At 38.2% G+C, this 26,971-nt stretch overlaps 1 protein-coding gene and 1 long non-coding RNA gene across 4 annotated transcripts in view; one reads left to right on the forward strand and one right to left on the reverse strand.

Moving 5' to 3' along the window:
• Positions 1 to 3,822: 3,822 nt before the first annotated feature.
• Positions 3,823 to 7,195, reverse strand: LOC105838941. Its single transcript, XR_001139262.3, has 3 exons — positions 6,898 to 7,195; positions 6,506 to 6,635; positions 3,823 to 6,271 (listed from the first exon to the last, which is right to left on the reverse strand). It is a non-coding gene; the product is annotated as an uncharacterized LOC105838941 (long non-coding RNA).
• A 3,294-nt stretch (positions 7,196 to 10,489) lies between these two features.
• LOC105838939 (glutamate receptor 1) overlaps positions 10,490 to 26,971 on the forward strand; it is a 225,470-nt gene continuing 208,988 nt past the window's right edge. For 2 of the 3 annotated variants that reach the window (XM_036282960.1, XM_036282961.1), the window contains exon 1: positions 10,491 to 10,800. In XM_036282960.1, coding sequence (XP_036138853.1) covers positions 10,563 to 10,800 — 238 coding nt within the window. In that variant the 5' untranslated portion in view covers positions 10,491 to 10,562. Of the gene's footprint in view, positions 10,801 to 26,971 lie in introns of all 3 variants that reach the window. The other variant, XM_036282959.1, reaches the window with a different exon arrangement.

The following is a 26,971-nucleotide window of genomic DNA, read 5'->3' on the forward strand; positions in this document are numbered from 1 at the left end:
AAGTTAATGTAATAGAGAATCAATCTCTTATCGCGAAAAAACGGTGACAACATTCGATATATTTATAGATTCGACTATTAATTCCGTGTCTTATTATTAACGAGGCAAAATATAAAAAAATTTCCTAAGATCAGTGACGTTAGAAAAAAAATCATTTTTTCACAATCAAAGCTCGGAAAGTTTCACTTAATTCAAAGTATAATTATAATTTGTAATAATAACAAATATCTACCCGGGAAAAATTTATATAAAAACACATTTTATATATATATATATACCAAAAGCTGGGTATAAAAAATAAAAAATTATCCATATATAATCATATGTATTTTATAAATCAAAAATATGTGTGTATGATTATATATGAACAATTTTTTTCTCATTTCTTCAACTTAACTTGTAAAAGAAACAATGTAAAAATTATCTTTTTAATTAGTTTTTGTCTTTTCAGTATAATATTATTATTTATTTTATATCAAAAAGAAATTTTATATTAAAAAAATTAGTATAAACATATATAAACATATTTTATACATGTTTATATATTTTTTTATATAAACATTTTACCCGAATAGTACACAGATAAAATTTTATAGTAAAAATTATTATGTGTAGTAGTAATTACAGACCATGGAGGAATTATAAAACACACTTGCATTGGATGAAAAAACAAAGAAAAAGTTTTTGTAATTGTTTCACGATCCGCGGTTATTATCATACATAGTAATTTTTACTACAAAATTGTCTTTGTGTACATATGTGAACATTTAATTAAATGTGAACAAACGTTGTTTGAAGGTTGTTGTTTGCTGGCTGTTGATTGGTAGCGGTTAGCTAAGTGTGGTTGATTAATGGTTGTCGGTTAGTGGCGATTGGTTGGGATCCATTATTTGAGAAGGCAAAATAAATAATTCCTTTGGCAATTGCTTCTGCAATTTGTGCCAAAATGTACAAATGCAAAGGTAATCTCAAAGAACAATGATATATGTTGGAAAAAATATTATTAACAACGTGGAAGCGTTCCGTCCACTCCAAAGTACAATTGCGTTTTTAAATATATACAGCAAAACATCTATTAACTACTTCTGCGTTCTTTGTTTTTAAAATATACGAATGCAAGAAAATTCTCTAAGATCAATGACGTTAGAAAAAAAATGATTTTTTAACAATCGAAGCTTAGAAGTGCTTTGTTTAATCTAAAGTACTCAGGCATATGTACATGAATAATTTGTAATAACAATAAATATCTAGTATATATGAATATTTAATTAATTGTAAACAAAATTTGTTTGGACGTTATTTGTTTGTCATTGTTTGTTGATTGTTGCTTGGTAGTGATTGATTAAATATGATTGCCAGAAGTAATGATTATCAGTTAGTGAAAGTAGTTGAGTCCCACTTTTTAAGGATGCAAAATAAATAATTCTTTTAGCGAGCGCTTCTGCGATTTATTCCAAAATGTATAAATACGAGGGCACTCACGAAGAGCAATAACATTAGAAAAAATATTATTTATTAACAATCCATGCGCGAAAACGCTTTGTTTATTTTAAAGTATAATTGCGTTTTTTAATATATTAAACATTACAGATGCGCATTTTGCGAGCGCTATTTAGTTTTTTACTTTTTACTAATAAATAAATTACAATGGTAATTGTATAGATAATCATGTATACAAATTATTTGCTAATTCGGCGATGACAGACTCACGAAATTAGCTCAGCAAGAGAATTAATTAATGTCACAGTAAAACGATAATATTTCAATAGATTCGATTATCGATTTCATACTTTTTTTAAGCAGTGGATTAAGGAAAAATATTATTTATTAGTCAAAGTCAAATTTTTTTAATTATTTATTTTTTACCTTTGCAACAAATTGGTAAAAATTTTTTATCAAATATGACTTCAGAATATTATAGAACAGTGAAACAGTGAAATTTTATATTTTGTTTAATTTTTTACATTTTTTGTTTCTTTTTTAATTTTTTCTATTAATGATACGATTGTTTAAAATTTAAAGAAATATGTTATTTACAACAGAATGATTTGTTTAATAAAAATTTATTTTAATTGCCTACATTAAATTTTTAAGAATATAAGTTTAACATGCTAAACTATCAAAAGCTAATTTAGAAATGTCATTCCAAACTTGTGTATCCCTTTACAATTATTTAAAAAAATTTATTGCATTTTATAGAGTACTTTAAATTTTTGTAACTTTTAAAGTTGCTATTTTAAATTTGTATCAGTATATTTTGAAATTTTTACAATTCGAAAAATCACAATTTTAATAATATTTATTAAAAAAACAAGCATGATACATTAATACACACTCAAGAAGTTAAGACTTTATGACATCTATGTATATATACTTAAGGAGCTGAGAAAGATACGTTTTATTACAAGATATTCTAGAACTCTTTATTAATTTCGAATGATAAATTAATGTAAATTAGGAACTAATTAAATGAGAACTAGCTAATCTTCTCTTAAAAGCGTTAAGCTAAATAGTTTCGAGCTCATGAAGCACGCGCGAATTTTATGCGACGTGTCGAGTAAGTGTTCACGTAGGAAGTTTCAAATCGCTCCTCTCTCCCGATTGTCATTGGCCAATGATCCAGAGCGACGTTTTACGATCGCTTGTTCGCACGCGGGACACGCTTTACGCGTCTAGGGTCCATAGTTCTTGGACGTGTTTTCGCGTCTTCGGCTCCACGCCGAGCGTTTTGTGAGCAACGCAGCACCACGCGCACTCCATTCTGTACTCGGATTATTACAATTTTCGCGCGTCGAAGGACGCGAGAGAACCTTCGACTTTGACATGAATTCACAAGTTTCATTGTAACAATCTGCAAGCGACAAATCACCCCTGCCCCAAGTAAATCGAGTGAATGACAAACGATAAAATATATGGACTAATAATCATATAAACGTGACACGTTTCCCACATTGTCTCGCGTCATAACTGCTATTCTTGAATGAAACAAGAGAGAAGGGAAGCAGTTTTTACGTTTAGAAATTTTTTGGACAAAAATGATTATTGTTAAAAACGTACTTTCAACTTTTTAAAATAATTTTGGAAATACAACCGCATATTCAATAGAGAAATTTAACTTTTAGAGTCCCTAGAGTGAATTACTGATTTATGGCCCTTCGTTAGCAAGCGGATTAATAAAGTTATTTATATTAAGTACCTCCGGCGCTGATCTCCGCTATCAAATCGCAAATATGTAATCGCGTGCTAAAATGATAACGTGATAGCGTCAGGACAAACATTAATGCTTTTTGTGAAAAGTTTTGACGAACTTTAACAACGACTTGCACCTTTTGACACGTTAGCGTGGTCCCGCCGCACTTTGAACTTTTTCAGGAAGGATTTCCATAATTCGCCAGCGCGGACGTATAAAGTTGACCGTCCGACCGCTTAAAACCTCGACGAAGAAAGTTATCCGAGCAACGAGCGAAGACGCGTCGCGCATATATTAGACGAGACTGTTTGCGACGCCGTGCGCTTTCCGCTGAGTTATATCTATACCTTATTCTTATGAATTTCTTGGCAAAGAGAATGTGTATGTGTGAGAATGTATGTTACGCATGCAAGTAATATCAGATACTCTTTCCATCAGAACCAAAGCGACATTGAGCCATTCTTTTGTTACACTGTATATCATATAAAAGTTGTAAAACATTTAAGAAAAAAAAAACGTTAAAATATCCACAAATATTTAAAGCTCATTTTGGAAAAAAATCCGATTTATCGAGAAACAATTTCAGATTGAGAGAGATTGTATCCAGATTATCCAGAGAATCTAATATAAAATTCCTATAAAGTACATTAATTTATTCACATAAATAAAATATACAATTTTTTATATTGTGTTTTATACGCATGTTCTGTATGTTTTAAACATACTAACATGCAGTGTGACTTTCCATCATTTTAAGAAGTGCTAATATTAAACTAAATATTAATCATTGGTGGTCATCTAGAGTCCAGTAGACCTTCCAAAAAGTTGTGTTCTGTATCTTACTTATTTAAAAATTACACTTTTTTCTCATGTTAAAATTAAATTTCTACATTCGCTACTAGATAAACAGTATTTTAAAACAGTATCTTAAGTTTATTCAGTATTCTCTATTTGCCAAAATAATGAAAACTATTAATATAGCAAGTAAGAATAGGCTGAGGTTTATTATACTTCGGTGTGACCAGCACGGAACTTTTCGGAGATGTAATCACAAAGGATTAATAATAGAAGAAAGGCACCAAATTTGGAATACCATTTTGTTTTTGGACTAGTTTTAGACTTCTTAAACAACAGCAAAAAGACAAGTATAAAAACATGAATATAAACTAAAATGTCTTCTATTAAATGGTATGATAGTTTTTGTAATACTATAATATATTTTTTTAATAACTAATATTTTCGTGATATATGTCGAAAAGCATCTGACGAAATGTGTACTAAATTTAGAAAAATAGAATTTGAAAATTCCCAAATTTGGTGTCTTTCCTTTACATAACAATTATATTTTACATTTATAAATCTAAAGTGTATTATGCATATAGTAATTATATTTGTAAGCGGATTAATTAGATCTTAATGCATTATATTTATTAATTTGATTTCGCGTAGTATTCAGAAGTATAATATTAAATGATAAACAAAACCACTTCAGTAAACAAGAAATATTATAGTAACATTTAGAAATGGTAACTGCAGATATTTTTTAAATTATATTCAAAATAATACTGTATAAACAAAAATGTAAACAAGTGTTCAAAAGATAAATTTTAAAATATTATTGAAATGTTTTTTTAACATTATCTCCAATCCATGATCAAAGTTTGTTCATATTGAGGTTATACTGCATTAAACATGATATATATATGTGTTTGCAAATATTACTTATATAACATATCATTCAATATCGTTGTTTTAATACGGTAGTAATAATTTTATGCTTACTAGGGCAAAATAATAAAAAGATGCTTTTTTTGAACACCAGAATGAGATCAATAATTTCTTTTAATTTTGTAGATGCTAAATATAAATCTATTTTTCACATTGTACCGTTACAAATTTTGCAAATTAAGTTTGCAAAATAACTATTTTTATACGCTTTACTAGAGAAATTTTATTGCAATCAAACTTAAGAATATTGTAATTATTTGATAAATCGTAAAAAACTTAATTCATGGCTTTTTCTCAATATTATAGATCTCGTATTAAACAATAAACATGTTATTAATCATAGATAACACCAAAAAATACTTTTCAGAGTTTATAATTCTATTAGCATATTTAATGTGGACATTTGCATTTGATAAATGCACAAGATTAATATGTACGCCAAGTCATGTACGTTATCATTCGTAGCACCGTGAATGAGATGTTGCAAGCCATTTTATTACTTCATCCCGAAAGATTGCAAGTATTGCAACGAGTTATTATCTATTGTCAATTTGCAAAATTAATTTCTATGATAAATTTATTTAATCGTATTGGAATATCTTACGCATTTTATTTCATCGAAATAGAAGTTAATGTTATTATTAAAATCACAATTATAGATTTTTTATTTAAAATTTATTCGCGAAAATTATTTTTTTTTAGCCAGTCTCTGCCTTCGAACGTTTTTCACATTACATTGAACATTTTTTATTAAGTCAAATATACTATCCGAGTTAGAAGCAAGAAATAAAATCAACATACAAATTATTTGTTCAAATAATTCATATGTAAAGAAAGCTGATACACACATCAACTGATTAGCAATAGTATCATATTTTATATTTATAAATTCAAAATGTATCGCACGTGTGATGCTAAATTTTTAACGTATATTTTTAGACTCAATAAATTTTAATTAGCCATTAAATTGACTCGCGTAGTATTTTGTGGTATCAAAGTGAAGTTGTACAATTTCCACAGTTTCAGGAATTACCAAAACTTTCGCACGTTGTAACACAGAACGGACTGAAAAATTGCACATCTGGCATATAATTTTAAGCAATACTTGAAATATTTCGAAGTGATAAACTGACAATTCCCAGCCCACGTCGTTTTCGCAACGTAATAGGCCTCATGTGTCGCTGTACATATGCGCCGGGTCGCGGCGCGGTCACGCAGTGCGTACGCTGGCCGCTGGGTCTCGTCTCGGTGTCATCAATGACGACTCATCATTCGCACGGTAGTGCTCGGACGAATAGGTAGTACCGTGAGCCGCTCGTAAGAATATTTCTCGAAGCACAAATGCGACAAGCACTGGGAACAGAGGCAATTATTCTTTACAAAAGATTGAAGATCTATAACGCAAATATGATTTACAATTCACTGTAGAGTAATTACGTAGAACTACAAACAGCTGTATTGATTGATCACTACGAATATTACGAATATTTTGTATTTATTTCGAACGTATCGCACGTGTGATATATTAAATTCTGATTGCTAAACCATTTAATAATTAGTAATTAAATTGTCTCGCATGGTATGTACATTGCGGTAATCGAGATGTAGTTGTCCGTGCTGTCTTCCAAGATGTTCCATCAGTACCAACTGACGTCATGCGACAGTGAAACGGATCGACTCCAAAACGAGCAGCATCGCGATGCATTTAAATCAGTAACTACAAGCAGTACAAACAATAGTTAATGTCGCACCTCAATATTTATCAATCGTTTAACAGGGGTGCAGTATTTGTATATCAGAGCTGTACTAAATTACTTATGTTGGATCGGAATTTACGGTGTGCTAACACTAACACTAACAAAAACACACCCACATACAGACTCAGTCGATAATTATTTCTTTAAATATTACATTCCAAATATTTGTCTCTAACCTATACACTCACTTACTTATGCTGTAACATGAGATATTAATCGCACCTTAAAACGCGGAGGCATTATCTGTTATTTAATATGTAAGAAGCATCGGTGCAGAGAGTGTCGACTGCTGCCTTGATCGCGCATTTTACTAATTCGATCGTTTCGTCATCTTGGGTTTGCCTGTAGTTTAACTTTGCACGATGTCACGGGCATCAAATGTATGTCATAGGATCGTCCACTCGTATTTTCTTCACTATTATTCTATCAATATACGTGACACAGTGTACGTCGCGTGGATAATATACGTGCGACTAACCTCATTCCGATGATTATCGCGCGCGAACCTAACCAAGTTATCACGATCGACTTCAGTCCACATACACACACATGCACATGAGACGTAACGGTAACGTTTCAACGCATTGGATTGGGCGACCGTAATCGTAACCAACTGATATACAGTACGTGATTGGTCGGAATCGTTATGCTTTGCGGAAAGTGTGTGTGATGGCGCTAATCAGTGATCGTAATTACAATTCCTGGCGACCCGCGATGGCCGCGATGTAATTAGGCCTAGTGTGTGCTGCCGTGTGTATGCACGTGGGCAATGTCGTACGCGCAGTGCGTATAAGCACTCCGAACTCCGAGTCGTTGTGTTCGCCACTTTCGCATGATAGCGCTACCTCGCACGACGCACGAGTGAGGTGTAGTATATACCGCGGATAGCCGGGGTGACGTTGTGCTCTATTGCTTCTCGTGACCGCGGCAATTATTAAGAAAAAACTCACTTATTCTCCGTAAACGATTAGAGAACGCGGACATATCACTCGCTGTGTAGAGTATAATTTCGTAATCGCTGTGATATATCGATTGATTATTATTATTTCATATATCTGGCATTTATTTCGTAAAATGTATCGCGCAATATTGAATTCTCTGTATCTGATTGTATATTTATAGTCTGCCCGGTGGGTCTTAATTGAATTGATTCGTTTGACACTTCGCGGTATCAGAATGAAATTGTCGATGTAATTATCAAGGTTTTCGGTTATTAACAAAACATCGCGACAACGAAACGGATTTGACTTCAAACCGAGCAGTGTCGCGATGCGTTTAATCGGTAAATACAAACATAGTTAATGTCGTATTTCAATATTTATCAACCGCTTAACAGAAATTCGGTATTTCGTATGTCAGAGCTTTATTAAATTGCGTATTTCGAGACGTGCGTTCGATTGAAATTTCCGGCGCGCTCTCTGTCAGTTGATAAAATATAATCAATCATTTCTTCAACAATTTTTACATTCTATTTCGGATATTTAATTTTAATTTCACTCATAATTTATTCATACTTATGTTGCAACCCGAGCGAAACGCTGTACAACGCGGAAGCGTTTATTATTTAAGGTGCGGGAGGTGCGCGTAAGTGCAGTGAGAGGAGCACCGAGGCCGGCGAGAACTGCGTGAAGTTGACCGCGAGTTTTATGCGTGTTACGAAGTCGTTCCGCCATTTCAGGCTCGTCCACTACTTTGCTCGACGTCGCGGATATCAAACGTATCGTCCGCTCGTATTCTTTTAACTTCGCGTTAATTTCTCTGTCGGAACGTATTACGGTGTACGCGTCACGTACGTGATTAATACACGGGAGTGCCGTGCGAGTAAAGTTTCATGCGAGCATCGTATTTTTTAATGATTGTCGCGCGCTAGATCATAACCTCATTTTTTTTTGCCAGTGAACTCGGTTAATCTTGGGAGTGTCGTGTAAAGGGTCGCGCGATCGTCTATTGTGTATCGTTTCGCGAATATTGTGTGATTGCCACGAGGAAGCAACCGAAGAACATGAAAGGAGGAGGAGAAGAAGAAGGACGAGGAGGAGGAGGAGGAGGAGGAGGCGGCTGGGGTGGCATCAGGCATCGGCGGCGCAACCACGGGTGAGCAACTTAATAATTCATTATACTTGTTACTTGCGTAATTAGCCAGTCCCCGCGATAATCGCGCTATATATTTTGAGCACGAATGTACATAAAGTTATTCATTGTGTTATACAAAATTTGTGCGCGCGCGCGTGTGTGTGTGAGTGTGTGTGCGCGTGCATCTTAAACCACTTCCGGACGAATAAGCGCGAACAAACACGAATAAACAACTCAGTTCAATTATTTTGAGTAACACTGTTGGTACAACGGCGGTAACAGAGTTTGCACTCATTGAAGCGAATTGTTCATTTGTGTTTGTTGTTTTTGCTTGCTTTATTTCAATTAACTCTAAACGAAATATATATATTTTTTCTAATTTTTATATGCAAATTATACATAATGTTGCCAATACATAGTATATAAATATATAAATGCATAATATTTTTTTGACAATTAGCATTTTTTTAAATAAAAATTGGGCTGTTAGTTCTCAAATTTTGGAAAAATTTGCTCTTAAAGAAATAATTCTTTTTAAAAATTTATATAGTTACTTTATTAAATATTTTTATTTAAAAATTTCTAGAAATGAATGAAAAATTTAATTTGTATAGTAAATTAATTTTGAAATATTAATTATTTAGACACTCATGTAATTTTAATATAATTATATTTTTCAGATTAATTTTCCTGTTACCATTTCGCCGCCACATCGTACTTGTAAGTCAAATTATCATCAAATTTATTTTGTTATAAGACAATGTATTTATGAAAATTATATTAAATGTATATGTATTTACATAAATGAGAAATGGCGGAAAATAGAGAATTAAAAATCTTTTCTTGATATTTTTGATTTTACAAATGTATTATATTAGATGAAAAATATTATATAAAGAAAATAAGAAATATTTTAAATATAAAGTAAGCTTGGCAAAAGGAACAATAATCAAATTAATAAGAATTTGGTTTGTACGAAAAAAAGATTATTTCGATAGATGATGATGTTACTATTTCATATTTTATATTTAAGCCAAGCACTTTAATTAATTAAGATTGAGGAAACGCTTTTGAAGAGATTTAAATCTTGCGTTTGATACATATACATTTGATTTGATATTTTATTATTTTTGTCTTGACTTTTCTTATGTCTAGCAAAATTTTTCAACTGATAGAATGATTAATTTGCGCGTTTGTGTGGATCGTCGCGGATGCTGCGCGGCCAAGTCGAGTCGCTAATAAACTTGCAAAAAATCAACTTGTGCTTTAATTTCGGCCTATGGACAGTTAGACCGGCGCGGTAGGGTATCGGTGGCGGTATCGGTAGCGGCGTGGCGCCAGTCAGCAGGTGCGTGGAATATTTCCGAGACGAACACGCGCGCCGCGACTATCGTAACATGCGCGTTAAACGTACGCTTCCACCCCGAACTACCGTGGTGAAGCACGAGGGCGCGACAGGGGGAGAGAGGATAGAGCATAGAACGATAGGAGGGAGGTAGGAAGGGAGGATGGAGGATGCTCGCGTCGGTGGTGGCGGAAGTCGCGACGGAGGGTACAGGCCCGGGGGTGGATCGAGAGCGAGAGCGCTGCAACGCGTCGAAGGAGGGCGAGAAACACGGCTGACGGGGGAGGGTGGCTGCTGGTTAAGGGGTCCACGAACCAGAGAGCGAGCGAGAGAGAGACGAGCGAGAGCAGAGGGGTGGGAGTGGTGTTAGGGGGTGAGAGGAGGAGAGGGATGCTGGGGCGGTTCAGGAGAGACCGAGTTCACGCCGAGTGGAGTACGGTAGTTTGTGTCAGACCACGGAGCTCGGAAGATGCTCCCGGTTGTTCACGAGACGGGTGGACCACCCTCGTCGCGACGGCGGCGTCGCGCCACCGCGATTCCTCTCGTTGCTGCCGCGTTGACCGTTTCCGGGAAAGCCGAGATAAACGCGAGAAACACTGGTGCCGGTAGAATCAGCAGACTAACATCTACTGCCACGATGATGACCATGGCCTTAACCGTCCTCTTGGTCCTGGTGCCCGCGGTGTTCCCTGAGAAGATTCCCATCGGTGAGTGTGTCGTTTGTGTGTTGTACATCGTTATCATTGTATACACGGCACCAGGAGTCCCGAGTAGTAGCACCGAACTTATACCAGCTATAGACATTTCGCGAGAGACGCGCCGAGTCGAGTGCTCGCCGGGCTCAACCTCGTCGAGCACGTCTGCTGTCGGCAGAAGGGTTACTGAACTCGGGGTGTACATAGCCGCCGTGTGCAAACACACCGTTCGCTTATGTATTCTAAATACTGGCGCAGCATGTTCCAGTAATAATATCTGCTCCTCCTCCGGAACAACATCCCGTCGATTGCGTTCGATAGAAAAATGCGGCAAGATAAATAGCTTCGTAATATATGACATCGCGATCGCTACCTAGCAGCGCCATTATTTCGATCGGAGCGCACTTAATTACGGCGCTTGAATTCGCGCTCCATTATGCGATATTTTAATATTTGAGATAATATTTTTCTACGCGCACGATTGGTGCTGGGTACATGGGGAGCATTAGTAAAACGGAGAGAATAATAAAATTGAGCAAAAATCTGTCGATATCATATGATGTAGTAGTCAAAAGAACGTTTCCTATTTCACATGTTGTTTACGTTGCTTCCATAACGATATCGTTATGACATAAAAGCACGCTTTGTAAAATAAAATATAGCTAAACTTTTTTTTTCAGTGTTTGAAATTTTATTATTTGAAGTATTATTATTGTTACTTCTTCATGGAGACAGAAATAAGTAACATTTTTTTAATTCTATATGACATTTTAAACTGATTGTTATACATGAAAATTAAATTTTATAATATTTTTTATAATTTTTATACATTTTATTATTGTGAGCGTATAACGTAGACAAAATTATTATATATATAAGAATGGCATTGATCTAATCCGTTCTTAATAAGTAAAATTGATTTAATTAATAGTTATATTAATATATTTTATAACATGTTTTAGTTTTTATTAGTAAACGAATTATTTCAATTGCAATATTTTTAGAGTTTTGTTTATTATTATTAAAAAAAATTTTTTGTTTAAAGTGACAATTAGAGTTATATTATTCTCTATATGCATTTACATACATAGAAAATTTTTATGTATGCATATACATACATATATTATTGGAATATTTGGAGTGTTATTAAAGAAAATATTAATGGAGAAATATTTATTGAATCAAGTTAGGAGCTATAAATTCTTTTTTACATTTTAAAGCGAAAAAAAATTGCTCGGTTGATGTTATTTTAAAAAATATCGTATTTGGTTTCTTATACATAAATAATTGAGCTTTAACTAGTACGGCTTTTATCAATCTCGTTTTATGATTTGAAAATAAAGAGAGAGAGAGAAAGAGAGAGATATGGGAAAAATAACAAGTCAATAAGCACAATTAACTCAAAAGGAAAAGACAGGGCAAACGATCGTAAAAGTTTCTCAATGAGAGAACTGAACTTCGACATACTATAATGACGGACTCACGCATGGACATTTTTTTCCACGGGTCGCGATCGAGTTTAACGGAAAAAGCGTAAAGCGTTTTCACAAACGGTCAAAACGATACTCGAAAAATATACAAGCGGCATAAATACTACCGGACACAGTTCTATCCTGATAAATATTGGAAGCTCGCAAAATATTTTTTTAATTGTAACATCGTTGAATGTTTAACTTTTTACGCACTTTTGCGATACGTTTATTTATATTTCAATGCACGACCTGTGTAAATATTGTGAGGTTCGCATCATTACCAATATTACAGGTACAAACAGTATTTTTCGCGACCATCTGTTTTCGACGGATATGATATTACGATATTTGATGTGTACTCAACGTGGTCGCTACGTTGCAGCGGAATATATCGACACGTCGAGATTGCAGTACGCGTATGTATAATATAGTAATAGCGGTTAATCAATTGATTGTACCGGCGCGCCTGTATTTGAAGCGCTTCAGCGCTACGTATAAATACTCGATATTTTTAATTCGATATGCCGCTCTAGATCTCTGTAACAGCTTACATTCCATAACCATATATTATCTTCTGTAGTCGAAAATTAATTCCGCCGATGTTTACCGGTCAGTTTGGATTACGAAGCCGTCGTGTGTTATATTCAGCACTGCAATTACAATTGAATGAGAATTTACGTGACTTATCTACAAGCTTCCCCCCATATCATAATGCCAAAGCAATTAACCACGATGCAGATAGTTATCATCAGGCGCAAATTACCAAATCGCGAAAAACAAAGGCCACGATATACGTGAAATCCATAATGAATGTAGACGGCATTAAATATTAACCGGGTCTCTAACAAAGTTACATTTTTAAATGAAGCAGCTGCGCGAAAATAATGCTCTGGAAATAATACCGTAACGAATGGAGCGGTGCGATTTAATCGATTCTACGAATATGCACCTGCTCGCACATGCCCGAAAATCGAAGCGTATTATAATTAAATCGCGTCATCAAAAAGCGTTTAGCATGCTCCGTATGAATTGTGCAAAACATTATCCCGATGGATTACCGCGTGCGAACGTTTACCATCCCTTCCTCCTCCTTCTCTTCCTGTCCTACTCCCCGCGTTCTTCCGTTCTCATAAAATATTCCGGCTCTCACCAGACTCACCGACGCTCTTGTTCTCTTCCTTTCTTCCCCGTTGGCTCTTTCGTCGATCAGAAATCCTTCGACGAAGTCCATCGCTTGTAGAACGGTGGAATGATGCTCGTTTAAAAGCTCGGCGGATTATCGCCGTTGCCGATTTTAACGGACAGACTCAATGGTGGGAAATAGAGAAACTGAAAGAGAAATAGGTATATATTGGGCGGGGAAGGGAAGAAAGGGCGAAAGACAGTGAGAGAATAGAGAAAAATAGCGATGATGAGGAGAGAAAGAGAGAGAGAGAGAGAGAGAGAGAGAGAGAGAGAGAGAGAGAGAGAGAGAGATAGAGAGAGAAAGGGTACGAAAGAAGCACACGTTGAGCGAGTAGTGAATAATGAATGTCTATAGAAATGACGGCGTCTCTCTTCCGTAGTTATGCGAACGAGGAGAAACCGGTATGACGGATAAGTCGGCGAAAAGACGGGGGAAGGTTGTGGCACGAGAGACGTCGACACGGGGATGAATGTGGGAGCGCGGAGAGGGTTCGTTGCCTCGCTGAAATTATGCCGCACGCGCGGGGTCGCGATTTTCCTCTCGTCGTGCTCTGTCGTAACTTCAAAGACACTGCGCGGCGTATGTACTTTTGGTATAGGATTATGCGAAAGGGATAGTGAAAACATCGGAGGAAGGCAAACGGTTGACCCCGATTTCCGACGCAACGGATATCAACGCTCTAGTTAATATTAACGCGATGTACATGCGCCGCGCGCGCTCACGTTTTTTCATTGAAGCTATAAAATTAATGTGCACGCGAGCGTACATTTGTAAAAGCTATGCTTTAGATTTTGTTTTTCGCTTTTAGTTGTGCCAGTAAAGTACATAGTACTAAAATAGTATCACGCACAATTGTGCTTCCATAAATGATATTTTCCGCTGTTTAAATGAATAAAGGAAAATCAACCCTTTGACAATTTTTATAGAAATACGCGATATGACCACAAAATTATAAATAATTAAAAAAAATCTCTTCTCTCTAGCGGTTTTTTTTACAAGATTATATATGTTAGATTAATTGGAGTTTTGATTAATGGAAAATTATATGTACAAAATTTAAAATGTATATTCACGTCACGTGTAAACAGAAAATTTGTTTGGTAGTATTTATTTATACGCAGCTTAATTGATATTCTTTATATTTATATTTGGAGAGCACATTTTGCGTGGTTTACTTTAAAGTCTTCGAAAAAAAGGTGTTTTACATTAAGCGAGCATTGCCTTTGTGCAAAAAAATTAATTACGGGCTTCTTTAACCACAGCCGGCAATGTTTTTTCTTCCGGCAATTATGATCATTAATAACTTTTACTGTTAGAAATCTTTAGAAAATTTACAGAGTTGATCTTATTTTTCGAATATCTTCAAGACTTTGAAGATAGTCTTTGAAGGTAAGAAAACGATAAAAGTCTCTTTTCAAAAGAAGTTGACTCACTTGCACAATATTCTCAAACTAAAAATCTTTTTCTCTGCATTTTACTTTGATGTTTCACAATGTATATTTTGAAATGATCTGCAGAGAATGCGATTTTTATTCTATTTTTTTTTTTTTATTGAAAACATTTTAAAACGTAATTATGATTGACATTTAAGATCGATTGCTATTAGATTAGATTATTAAAGGATAGAAGCATATTAAAGTAATTTTTTTTAGCGAACTTTTATGATTTTTCAAATGAGAAAAGAAGGGAAAATCTTTATCTAAGGAGCGACTAATACACTTCTCTCCTTCTCTCCTTTTCCTTTTTCTTAGAATCGAAGATTATTAAAAAGATTTAATCGAGTGACGGAGCTCAAAACGTTCTTGGTATGTGATTGATATATATCCAAAATGCGCATCCACTGGCCGTATCATGGTACACGGTTGAAGATACTGGCGTACGATGCCTTTGTGAAGGAAGGCAAGGGCATCTACCACTCAAGCAGACCCGTCGGTCGCCTAATGCGATTAATAGCACGGTGCTGCCAGACAAGGGAGACAGAACCGTGTGCCCGTAGCCTTTCCATCGTGCCTTGCCTTGCCTTGCACACCGTCGAAGAATTTGCCTCTCGTTGCTAGAGGCCAGCAGATAGGAAGGCGAAATCGAATTTTCGTGCGTCCGAGGTATTGCGCGGAGTTAAAACGAGAGTCGGAGAGAGAGGAAATTCTTGCCGTCGAAGTATCCGCTACCGCCGTTTGAGAACGGCGAGCGATTTAATGGTCAAACGGCCGAAATGAGTTCTGAAAACTATGCGGATAATTTTCTCAAGTCTCGATACACGTCAGGATTAAAAAATTTTATTTGATTGCATAATCATGTCCTATTATGCACATTTCGTTAGGGGATAACGCAACATAAAGATTTGCTTAACGCCGTAATGGACTTTGGAAACTTTGTTAATAATCAAGATGTTAAAATTGTAAAACGATTCAGTTGCGCATTGATATTCTCGCTGTGGAGGTACGAAAATTAAACAGAATTATATATACGAGGAATAAGCGTCGACGCTTGCTGCAAGAAATTCCCTATTATCCTTATTGCGATCAGTACAAAGGGATGGCGTTCGACGCGGGCACGTTGAAACGTCGGAATGTCTCGTGCGTGGTGCATCCGACTGCCAATTTATTGTTCGCATAATCGCGCGCAATCGGGTCGCGTTATTCGGCGGCCGTGTAATGCCAAGCCGGGCTGCGCTGTGTTTCTATAATTGATGCATTGCCCTCCCTATTAGAATGACAAAACCGCCGGCTCTCGTATACCGGTCATCGACGCGTATTCCACCGAGGTCGAACACGACGCGCCGCTGCTGTGCACGGTATGCCCTATCTCTCTGTGAATCGTGCCCTCCGGCACAACCGGCATCGGCATTCGCGCGCCTCGTCCGCACAGGCAGGCCCGTCCGCGGGCTTCTGTGTGCTAAAGCTATTAATATAGAAATTCGAGCCGGCGAATTTCCGAAATTCGCCGCAGCCGAAGATTCCGCGGTTTCATTTCCACGGCGCAATCGCGTTTCAGTTGATTTGCTTTACCGGCGTTACATTTCGAGGCGCCGCCGCTATTGACGATCGGTGAGCTCTTACGGTCAATTTGCGATACCTTCCGACCCGTCAGGTTAACTAATAATATGAATATGTGCGTTTGTAGCCGAGGCTTTTGTTGAAAATAAAAGCCACCAGGATAAACTGTGGGAACGTAATTTGACGGGTGCTCTTTCGCGATATCTCTCTTAGCCTCTTCTTCGGACACAATGCAAGCGTTATGCGGTTTATTAGGACCTGATAAATCGTATTGTAATGGCGAGTAAATAGGATTTTAAGTGAAGAACACTGATTTACTTCCGCTCGCTTCGATTTGGTCTACTAATTCTCTTGGACGCCACGAAACAATTACTCTTGCGCCCCATGGCTATAATTTACTTGGATCGCGAGTTTTTAACTTCAATCCAATTTACTCTGCAATCCTCTTTACTTGACTGCATCTAGTATTGGAGGAGACGTAGCAAAACTACATTCTTTGCAAAACTTTGTTATACGAAACGTTGAAAAATATAACAATGCGTACGTACTTCCGTAACAAATGCGTTTGTTTTTTTTTTTGCGAAATAAAGAATTTAGCATATTAATACACCACGTGGTGATATAGCGCGTTTGATGTTCGTTTTAATAGGATGTTTACAACAATACTTGGAAATGTCCATACGATGCATTTGGATGCCTTACGCGCTTGTCATACAATATACGCCGGTCTGGTTGTTGAGCATCAGCGTCGATGGAATGCATATCTATTCGTGTCAGGGAATAACGTTACTCTACTACTGCCACGTACGCGCCCCACGGTGTCATGCTGGAGACTGCACCCGCCATTACTATCGTTACGGCAATAGCAGAAGCGTGGAAGCATCAGAGACGACCGCGAGTAATCCGATATTACCGAGCCGCTTTCCCTCGCGGAGCTGATATGTCTTCATAGGAGACGTCGTAAGGGTTTTCAGCCAATAGGGGCTTATTGTTACGAAAGCGTACTTACCATTGTATCCATACAACGCGCTCGCGGTATTACGTATACTTTGCGTGTACATTTACGCTGTAAAGGTATAAAATTACTTCTCCTTCGAGCTGTATTATATTAAAACAATTACTTTTATTAGGTACATCATTTTTCTTTTAATTTTCAAATATTAGAGGAGAAGATGGTATTTATGGCCTTCCTAGACATTATAGCTATTCGTAATATATCTCCGTTATTAGATTAAGAATTCTAGTGATTATTTATGGAATTATTTGTTTAGTAGCCCGCAGTTATAAAGTGACGCTAATATGCTAATGTTAATCAACAACAACCGACGGATTTGTTATGAAACATTTTTACTTTTAACATTTTTTAATTTTGCAAGGTATATTTTAGCGTTTAATTACTCGCATTTTTTTTATTTTTTAAAATTGTATTACGGATATATGCACATTTGAGTGTTTTTTAATATTTAACATTTCGAATTATACAAAATTAAATAATAACATTTTGCTAATAGTGTCCTAGCGTGCTGACGTCTTAACAAGCCTAACACGGCTTCTCTCTTACGAAGTTTTTATATTGAAATATTTATTGAAACAGTTAAGCTGATTGCAGTTTTACTGCCAATTTATAGTTTATGTATTTAAGATTGTTTTTAATATTGTAGACTATGTATTAAAGATATAACGTGCAAATATATTTATATTCTTATATTCTTAATATATTTTATATAGGTACAATACTTTTTTCTTATTTTCATTAAATATATGATATAACGAAACAACGTTTTTTTAACAAAATCAATTTTTTAAATCTATTTTAATGGAGAGACCATTATCACTCTTGTTTCTCTTTGATCCACTATGCAGTATTGTTATTTTTATAAATAACATTCTATAAGTATTCGATATTTTATTTTATTTTATTTTTGAGTCTAGAATCGGTTGTACAACACATTGACGGATGGAAATGTTAAATTTTTAATTTAAAATATTAATTGTTAATAAAATTATTGAACAAAATGTAAATGAGGGGATATAATACCACCTCCTCTTCTATATTTTTATCTTAAACTCTTTAGTGATTTTTATTATACTTATGTAAAAATATCTTTTAAAAATATTGTTTTTTTAAATAAATAGAGAAAGAGAAAGATAGAGAGAGAGAGAGAGAGAGAGAAATTAAATACGTTTAGAAGATGAAAGCATATTAAATTTAATAGATAGCTATACGATATCCTATCGATTTTTCATCTAATTGATTGCGTTTCGAAACCCCACAGTTATTTCCACGAGAGTCGCGCACGCATATCGCTCGTGTATTTTTCGACTGTGTATATGCACGCGCATGTTTACTTGCAATGTAGCATGTATCTTCCGTAGCATATAGGAATAACGTTACCGTTAGCTACAAGACTGCATGTCTTCTCCTCGCATACGGATACCGCATATACGTTATACTACGATAGCTACGATAGCTTGTAGTGGAAAATGTCAGTGACTCGACCACCGAATGTAACCCGAACAGATCTTCCCCACGATACTAAAATATAAACATATATATACGTTTTAGAAATGTCTGACCAATCGTACGTAGCAAACGCATAAAATGCTGCTGGATCTGTATGACGTGTTTCATTTATTTTTATGTAATAATAATGATCGTAGACCGAAACAATATTTATTATTTAGAAAAATTATAAATTGAGTACTTAGAAATAATGTAAAATTATAACAATCGTGCATAATTATTTTGAAATAATATACAACGTTTATAGAGCTTTAATTATATTTTGTAATTTATAATTAAATTTTATGAAAAAGCAAAGTTCTATGACGTCATATTATTCCAAAATGTTTATGTACAAAACTCTGATCTCTCTTCCTTCATCACTTTTTATGTCTGTAATAAGCTCTTCTATGTATAATTCATGATTATTACTCATTATTCTGCCTTTTATATTCTCGAATTCATTTCGAGCAAAATTACAGTTCTTTGCAAGAAAACATTCTTCCACGCTGTTTACAATCGGGATAGGGTGATTAAAAAGTTTTCGAGATCCAAGGTCGGCGAGAAAAAAAATTCTCCCTTAGCGATAAGCTCCGCCGTGGTTACGCAAGATATCGTCTGCCGTGAAGATTGCGGAGGGGTTAGTGGTGTCAGTGCGGGACTGGCGGGGATATCGCGCGGTAAAAGTAGTGGGAAATAAAAGACGAGGTAGAAGGCGCCGGCTTTGGTGGAATCAGTTGGAGAGGAAGTAGCGCGGGAGCAAGCAGTAATGTCATAGATCGACTTGAGGACGTTTGCACAGAAAGTCGGAAGACGATGGGCGGTGTTGGGAGGGGGGGGGGGAGGGGAAGGGGTGAGAGGAGGGCGAAAGTGAACCGCGAGAGAAAAATCAGAGATAGATCGGCTGACGAATAGGTAGGATGGAAAAGGACGAAAAGGAGGAGATACGAGTAGATAGATAGATAGGCGGGCAGAAAAAGGGAAAAAGAATTACCGTGAGAGCCGACATAGAAGCGAAAAGCACGCGGAAAGAGCCGCGTGGTAAGGGAGACATAAGGCACGTGTGAGCTTTTCGAGAGAAACGTCGAAACGCGGTGGTGTACGAGTAAAAGGGAAGGGAAGGACGGAGAAACGAGCAGACGAAGAGGTGGCGAGACGGGAACACGTCGGTGGTTGCGTGAGGAAATGGTGGAAGAGAGAGCAGGAATGGGACACGAATAGGGGGATCGATGCTTGACTCCGGTCGGGTTGGTACCTATACCCTTCTCCTCTGCTGCTCCCTGGCCCGGCCGTTTCCAGAGCCGCCACCAACGCCGCACGGCCATTTGCCAGCTTCTTCTTGCTCAGATCCGGGATAGTTATTAAAACCTGTGTGGCCCAAGTCGGTGCCTCGTCACACGGGAAGGGAGGAAGGCCGAACTTTTCCCTACTTCCGATTCTTTGCCGGAATTTAATTAAGGCCGCGACAAGGAGAGCGCAACGTCGTCGTTTCGAAGATCGGCCGACCCGCCGTTATAATATCGTGCTTATATTTACCGACACTGTCGCGCTATCACGAACCGATTAATGCCCGAGGAGGTAATACGTCGTCCGTGCAAGAACACCGCATTGTCGCGCCGGTACCATCTTCTTCTGTTTGCACTCGAGTCACGTACCTTGAGAATTCTCGTAGCTGCTGATAGTCGTTTGTTCAAGAAATAGGCGTAGCGTATGCCGGTATAATGTGTCATTGCCTCGCAAAATAAGTCATATATTTTTAAATTTATCTATTCACGCTTTCCATTATCTCATTGATAACAAAAATCGAAGTGACTTAAGTAGTAAAGTTCAAGATTTACCCGGCGTCTATCGAATCGTTGAACTGTTTGTCCACAAAGGTCTTATATCTATATGTTTAGTTGGGATAAAAAGATGTTAATTCTTAGTGAAAAGACAGATCAAATTTGAAATAAATATGTGTGTATCATTGAAGTTTATTTACGTAAATTTAGAATGTCATTATATTTTTGTATTATGCGCAAATTTTAAGGAAATCGCTTTGTACAGCCGAACTGTTAATAAACTTATGATCGCGATTGTATCCCTAGAAGTAGCTATTACACATAGCCGGCGACAGGAATCATTTCCCGAGCCACGACGTGAACCCCCATTCAAGTTTAGACGGGAGTGTATGAAAGCAGAAATAAACGGAAACGGGAAGCGGAAAGAGATCGCGGGCGCCTCTTTTGAGAGGCAGCGTGCTTCATGTTGAAGAAGAACATCCCAAAGCTGGCGTTCCACTCGTAATTTTCTCGCTTTGGTGACTCTGTTACGAGTTACCCGGCGGGTCGGCAGAACGACCAAAATCCCACTTGGCAGACCACTGCGGCTTGGGAACATGACAAGGGTGTGCTACCATCCCTGGATGGCGAGGCCCTTGCGGACCACATTACTGTTCCGCGCGCGATATTCGTATTTACACGCCATACGTCAGGACGTCCAAAGTGGCTCGCGATACATGCTCCCATGGAAAGCTTCGAAACAGGAGATCGAGCCGTCACGCAGGCTTAACGTCCACACGCGTACGCCGTTACCCAGGGATCCGCAAATATTTATCAAGTACACACGATTTCGGTTTTCCGATCTCGAACGTTGCGGGATATTCGACGTCTGATGGATAAAGCTCGAGAGAAATGCGACGTCTAAAGGATACCTTCCAAAGGTATTGGCGCGATGACGTTCATAGCAGCGGCTAATAACAGTGATGATGATGGGAGCTTTTTGCAATATCGTATTTTGAATAAATTCTAACATTACACGTCACTTCGCATTATAAAATGCACCGTGCGAAGTAAAAGGTTTATACGCGCGATAACTTTTATCTATTTCTCGTTTATCATATTTCAAGTATAACAGTCCACAAAATGTTAAAAATATTATTGTAAAATGTTAAGAATAATATCAGAAAACGCATCAAAATACGCGATGTACAATTTTACACAACAGAACGACGACAATGAGTTTATGTGAGACGATATTAATATCGTGTATCGCCACATTGTTTCTTCCGAGCGAGCGGTATTTACTGTAAGTGCCTCTCTCGCGGGGCAGAATGAGCATTCTTGTAATAATGGCGGAATTTGGTGTAGCGCATAAGCTTTTATCGTAAAGCTGCGAACGAGATAAAGAGTGAGCAGTATCCGGCCGGTGGCCTTTAATGGCGGAGATTATCTAAGATAGTAGATATCGCGCGGGGAGTAAATTCCACGGATGGCCAAGACTCTCTACACGGCCAAAGGATATTTCCTACGATATTTTATCGCCCACCGTGCGTGATACGACGGCCCATTAATCCCGTTCTTGTTCCTGGACTCCGTCTCTCCTTCTATCCCGTGCCGTCTCTTTCTCCTTATCGTCGTTTGGATCGTCTTTTCTCTCTCCTTCTCTCTCGCGTTCTCTCCGCGACTGTCCTCAACCGGAAAGATGATAACGGGGCTGTAGAAACAGTTTGTTACGTAGCACCAAAAAGGCGCGATGCGAGAGAGAGAGAGAGAGAGAGAGAGACCCGCGCTTTTCGGGGCGGTTAATATTTTTAAGAACCACTTCTCTCCTTCGGAGTAGTAAACCCGAGACTGAGACGCTCCTTGAATCATCCGAGACAGCTTTATTTGCGACCGTCACACCGGCTTCGGTTATACCTCACCCTCTCTTGTATCGCTTGCGATATATAATAACGTGTCGTAAATGTCATTCGCAACTTTTCGATCGAGCGCCCTGAAAAATATATCAAGCGCGACTATGTATATTCTCCGTCCGGAAATTGACATTACACTTTTATGCCGTTTCGGAAAGTCGCCCGGGCATCTTGAAGCTGTGGGACCGCCGGAGCTTTGCATACCGTTACCACAAATTCAGCCGCGGCATGCAGGTTTTACATATTGTTTCCACAAATTCCGGCGCGCGGGACCAGGATCCCAGATGTGCTATACTTCTGGTTACACTGGAAAGAGTACCCAAAAGTACGTTAAACAAGAGCGATATTGGGACATTTGAGATCAAGTGGCTGAAATAGAGAAAATTAGATAGCGTTATAGCGGCCTGTATGGAGATGAATGAGAAAAGACTATTCCGCAAGCCCGACTATCGCCGGCTGATGCGTGCGAGCTGTTTCGCATTTCGCGTTTTGCGTTTTGCGTTTCCTGTATGTAATGGGAGGTTAACTCGCGAGTTACAGCACCAAAGTTGACTCCGGTTTTGCCTTTAGCGGCGGATTAGTGCGGCTTCGCTAGGATTCACGGCGGCGCTTAATCATTTTCATTGCCCTCGGTATGCTGCCATCTCGAGAACGCGGAGGATGAGGCGTTTGGGCGGCGGAGGGCTGGGGGGCTGAAGCCGAAACTCTCAACGGCCGTCTGTCGCTGCTGCGTCGTCTACAGACGATGTACGGAGTGCTTCTGCAATCGAATTATCACATAGACGCTAGAAAAACGATATAAACTTTTAACTGGTATAACGGTATCTCAGATAATACTCTCCAACTTTTCTCTTTGCTCTTTATCGACTATTTTTTCGTGGAACAGCAAAAAATACTAATATTTTATAAAATATTTTTTAACCTTTTTTTTTGTGATTCTGACAGATTTTATATTTTAACAAGAAATTATAATACATTAATTAATAAATTATATATGTATACATATATAACGTGGCCTGATAATTATATATTATTCATTTGTTATTATGATACAGAGAGAAGACATAGACAACATTTAAGAGAACATATTATTCTTCTTTAGTTTATACACAAATTCACTTGTGCATATGTAAGAGTTTTCATTCCTTGAAAGGCAGAGATGTTTGTAAAAGATGTTAATTGTTTCTGAGAGACGCCAGTAATAAGCGGGCGTGTTTCAGCCGCCTCCGTGTTTCGTGCACACGGTGGCGAGTTAACTCGCGAGTTACAGCACCGCCGGTGTCTCTGATTTTGCCTTTGGTGCTGGATTAGAGAGGCTTTGCCAGGATTCAGGGTGGCGCTTAATCATTTTCATTGCTCTCGGTACATTGCCGTTCCTAGGGGTGGATGAGCGAGATCGTGGCGAGGTTGAGGGAACGACGATAAGGGGGAAGAGTAAAATTTATCCTTAGTTCTGGATCCTTGTAGGAGAGCGATAGGTAGCACGCGAATGAAATGAACACGAATGTCCCGGGAAATATTGTCCATGTTCCGTCGTGAGATGAGTGCGCGGATTGAAGAAAAAAAAAAAAGATTTCCGGAGAGTCGCGTGAGCGTCGATTCTTGGGTCTATGCGCTTTTGCATTTGAAAATTTCTATGACGTTTCGAGTTGGAAGCGCGTGCATTGAAGTGTAACTGGGCATCGTTAGGACGCTTGTCGGGCATGAAATTGTGCCGTGATATTTAAAGAGCGGTAATGCACGTCGGAATAAAATACGAGTGCCGCAGGAAATATGTATCCAGCACGCTCTTTATGGCGATATATGACGCGTGCTGCGCCTGGGGTCGCACACACATACGCGGTAAAAGGACAACTTTACTGCAGTTTGAAATTGTATTCGGAAAATAACTTGCGGACAACAAACTGAGCTTTGAGCATTTGATTCCAAGATGTAGATTCGATAGGTATTGACAAGTATGTTCAGAAACAGAGAGAAAAAAAAAACAAGAGATCAGTACGTATTTCAATTATTGAAATATTAATCTGTTTGGTGTAAGTAATAGCGATGCAATTAATTTTAAATTCTATATAGCGCAAAGGACAGTTTGCATAAATGTTGTAAAATTGTTGGCACAAGGCAAACTTTTTATTTTATTTAGAAAGATGTATTAAAATATGAAATTTACCTTACACGACATATTTGCAATACGTAAAGCACGCAAAAATATTTGCAAATATATCATGTACGTGACAATATAACGTCCACCGTTGATTTCTACGCAATCTTATTAATTTCACTATAATTTATACATAGCATGGGTTTTTTATCTTAACACTTTTCGACGGCTGTGTTATGAGCGAAAGAGAACTTCCTGTTCGTATAATTATTGGCGTCGCAACAATGCCAAGCAGCCGTTAAGAAATTTTCGCGAGAAAGATGGCAACCCAAAACTTCATCTAATACGAATTCATACGCATAGTTTCTTCGTATGAATTCCCAAGTAGGCCATGCTATATGCCTGGCGAGGAGCTGACTATTGCGCGGCTGTAGATACCGAGAGCTGTTTTGGATTCGCGGCGAAGCCGCGTAGGAAATCGAGATGAGGTCGGAGGAATGAGGGGACGACAGAAGTAGGTCTGGATGATAAAAAGGTGGCGATGCGGGCAGAGTAAGACGCCGAGGGGATGAGGTCGCGTATGAGGGAAGAGGTGCTTGGGATCGCGTTTTGTATCGCCAGCGAGATAGCAAAGTTTTCCACCGGCGTACATATACTTACCGCGCTGGGAAAGAGGAAAGGGGAACGATGAGAAAAGAAAGCTCGGCGCACCGAAGTAGGGTCGAAAGGAGAGGAGAATAAGGAGAAAGAGAGAGAGAGAGGGAGCTTAAAGAATCGTAGAACGGTTGTATTTTTGCAAAGGTTTTAAGATTTGAGAAACGCACGTGCAGGCATGACAAAAGCGGAGTCGAGAAATGTTACTGTATTGTTATCACGACTGTCGTCGTTTTTATCCAATCGCGCTGCGTCGTCGGTGATATTATGACAATATCGGGGAGAATCCCGCCGCCGCCGCCGCGCCGTTTGAAGAATGCTCTTGCCGTTTCTCGTTTGAGCAAGTAACAAGGCGTGAAATTACGAAAAGTATTATCTCGCCCAGTGCGATTGGCAGTGTTCGCTGGCGGTACGGCAAGTTATCTCCCGCGGTCGCGAGCTGCGGAAGTCGGCGAGATAAAATAATAAATTTGTACGTTTATTTGGTCCAGAAAATTTCAGGCAAACGCGACAATGAAAATTTTAATGACTTCCTGCAGATGCTCGCGTCTCCAAGCACTTGCCGAGTCTGCGTCTCCGATGTGGGTGGGGGAGACAGGTTGGAAGGAACCCAGAGAAGTCCAGAGAGAGGAGCAGACTGCTCGCGAAGGGACGTCTTCACCCCTTTCCTCCCCCCTTTCTTGGAAATTATAATCGCGCCACTTACTGCGGCACGGTTCGCTCGTTTCTACGTTTCTCTTTCATCCCTTCTCTTCTCTTTCGCTCCCCCGCTCTTTCCCCTCTCACTCTTGCAGATCGTTGAATTCGTTCCGCGGTAATTGTGTTTACGGAACGACACGCGAGTTACAGGGCTTTGTAATTCCATGGAATTGTGGACCTTTCGTCGAGACACCGGAGGGGATACGTCCTCTCTCGTGGAATAACGGAGTGCTCGTGTGTTTTTCGGTTCGCCGGATGGATTTTGTAATGAAATGTACGTTTTAGCAGAAACGTAAAGTCTACCGTTTTGGGGTCTTCGAGAGTTGTGGTTGGAAACTGCGCTAAAGCGAAGACTCCCGTGGGAAAGATACAAACTTCGAGTCGCTTAACGTCGTGGAATTAGCTTAGATTCCAACTAGATACGTAAAACGAGAAGCGGAGAGACGAGGAAAAAAAGAGACGATCAGCTCTCACGAACAAGAATGTATTTTGCGCAATCTCGTAAGCGAAATATTTTCTTGCGCATAAGAGATATGTTCACTTAATACGCGCGGCAAAATTTAGTTTCGTGAAAAGGAGCTGCGCAGCCTTCTCTTTTTTTTTTTTAAGACCTCGTACACGGTATATTAAAAATGCTTTTAGAACGAAAGGCGTGGTACGCGCGCTGCAAATTACTTTTTGGCCCGGAGAGTTTCCTTTTTGCGAACGAAAACATCATATCCGAAGTCGCATCGTTTCGCGTGCGCGTCGTTTTCTCCAAGGCACCGAGTAAATAAATTCAAGTCGTCCCTTTCGTGATCGATAAGTCGAAAGAAACTATGCGATACTTCACGGTTGCGCGGGTTTTAAGGGCGCGATATAAGTCCCGGCGTTTTCGGTGCGGCCCGCGGAGCTTTTACAAA

The sequence above is a fragment of the Monomorium pharaonis genome, chromosome 2 (assembly GCF_013373865.1).
Source record: "Monomorium pharaonis isolate MP-MQ-018 chromosome 2, ASM1337386v2, whole genome shotgun sequence".
In the NCBI taxonomy this organism is placed as follows: domain Eukaryota; kingdom Metazoa; phylum Arthropoda; class Insecta; order Hymenoptera; family Formicidae; genus Monomorium; species Monomorium pharaonis.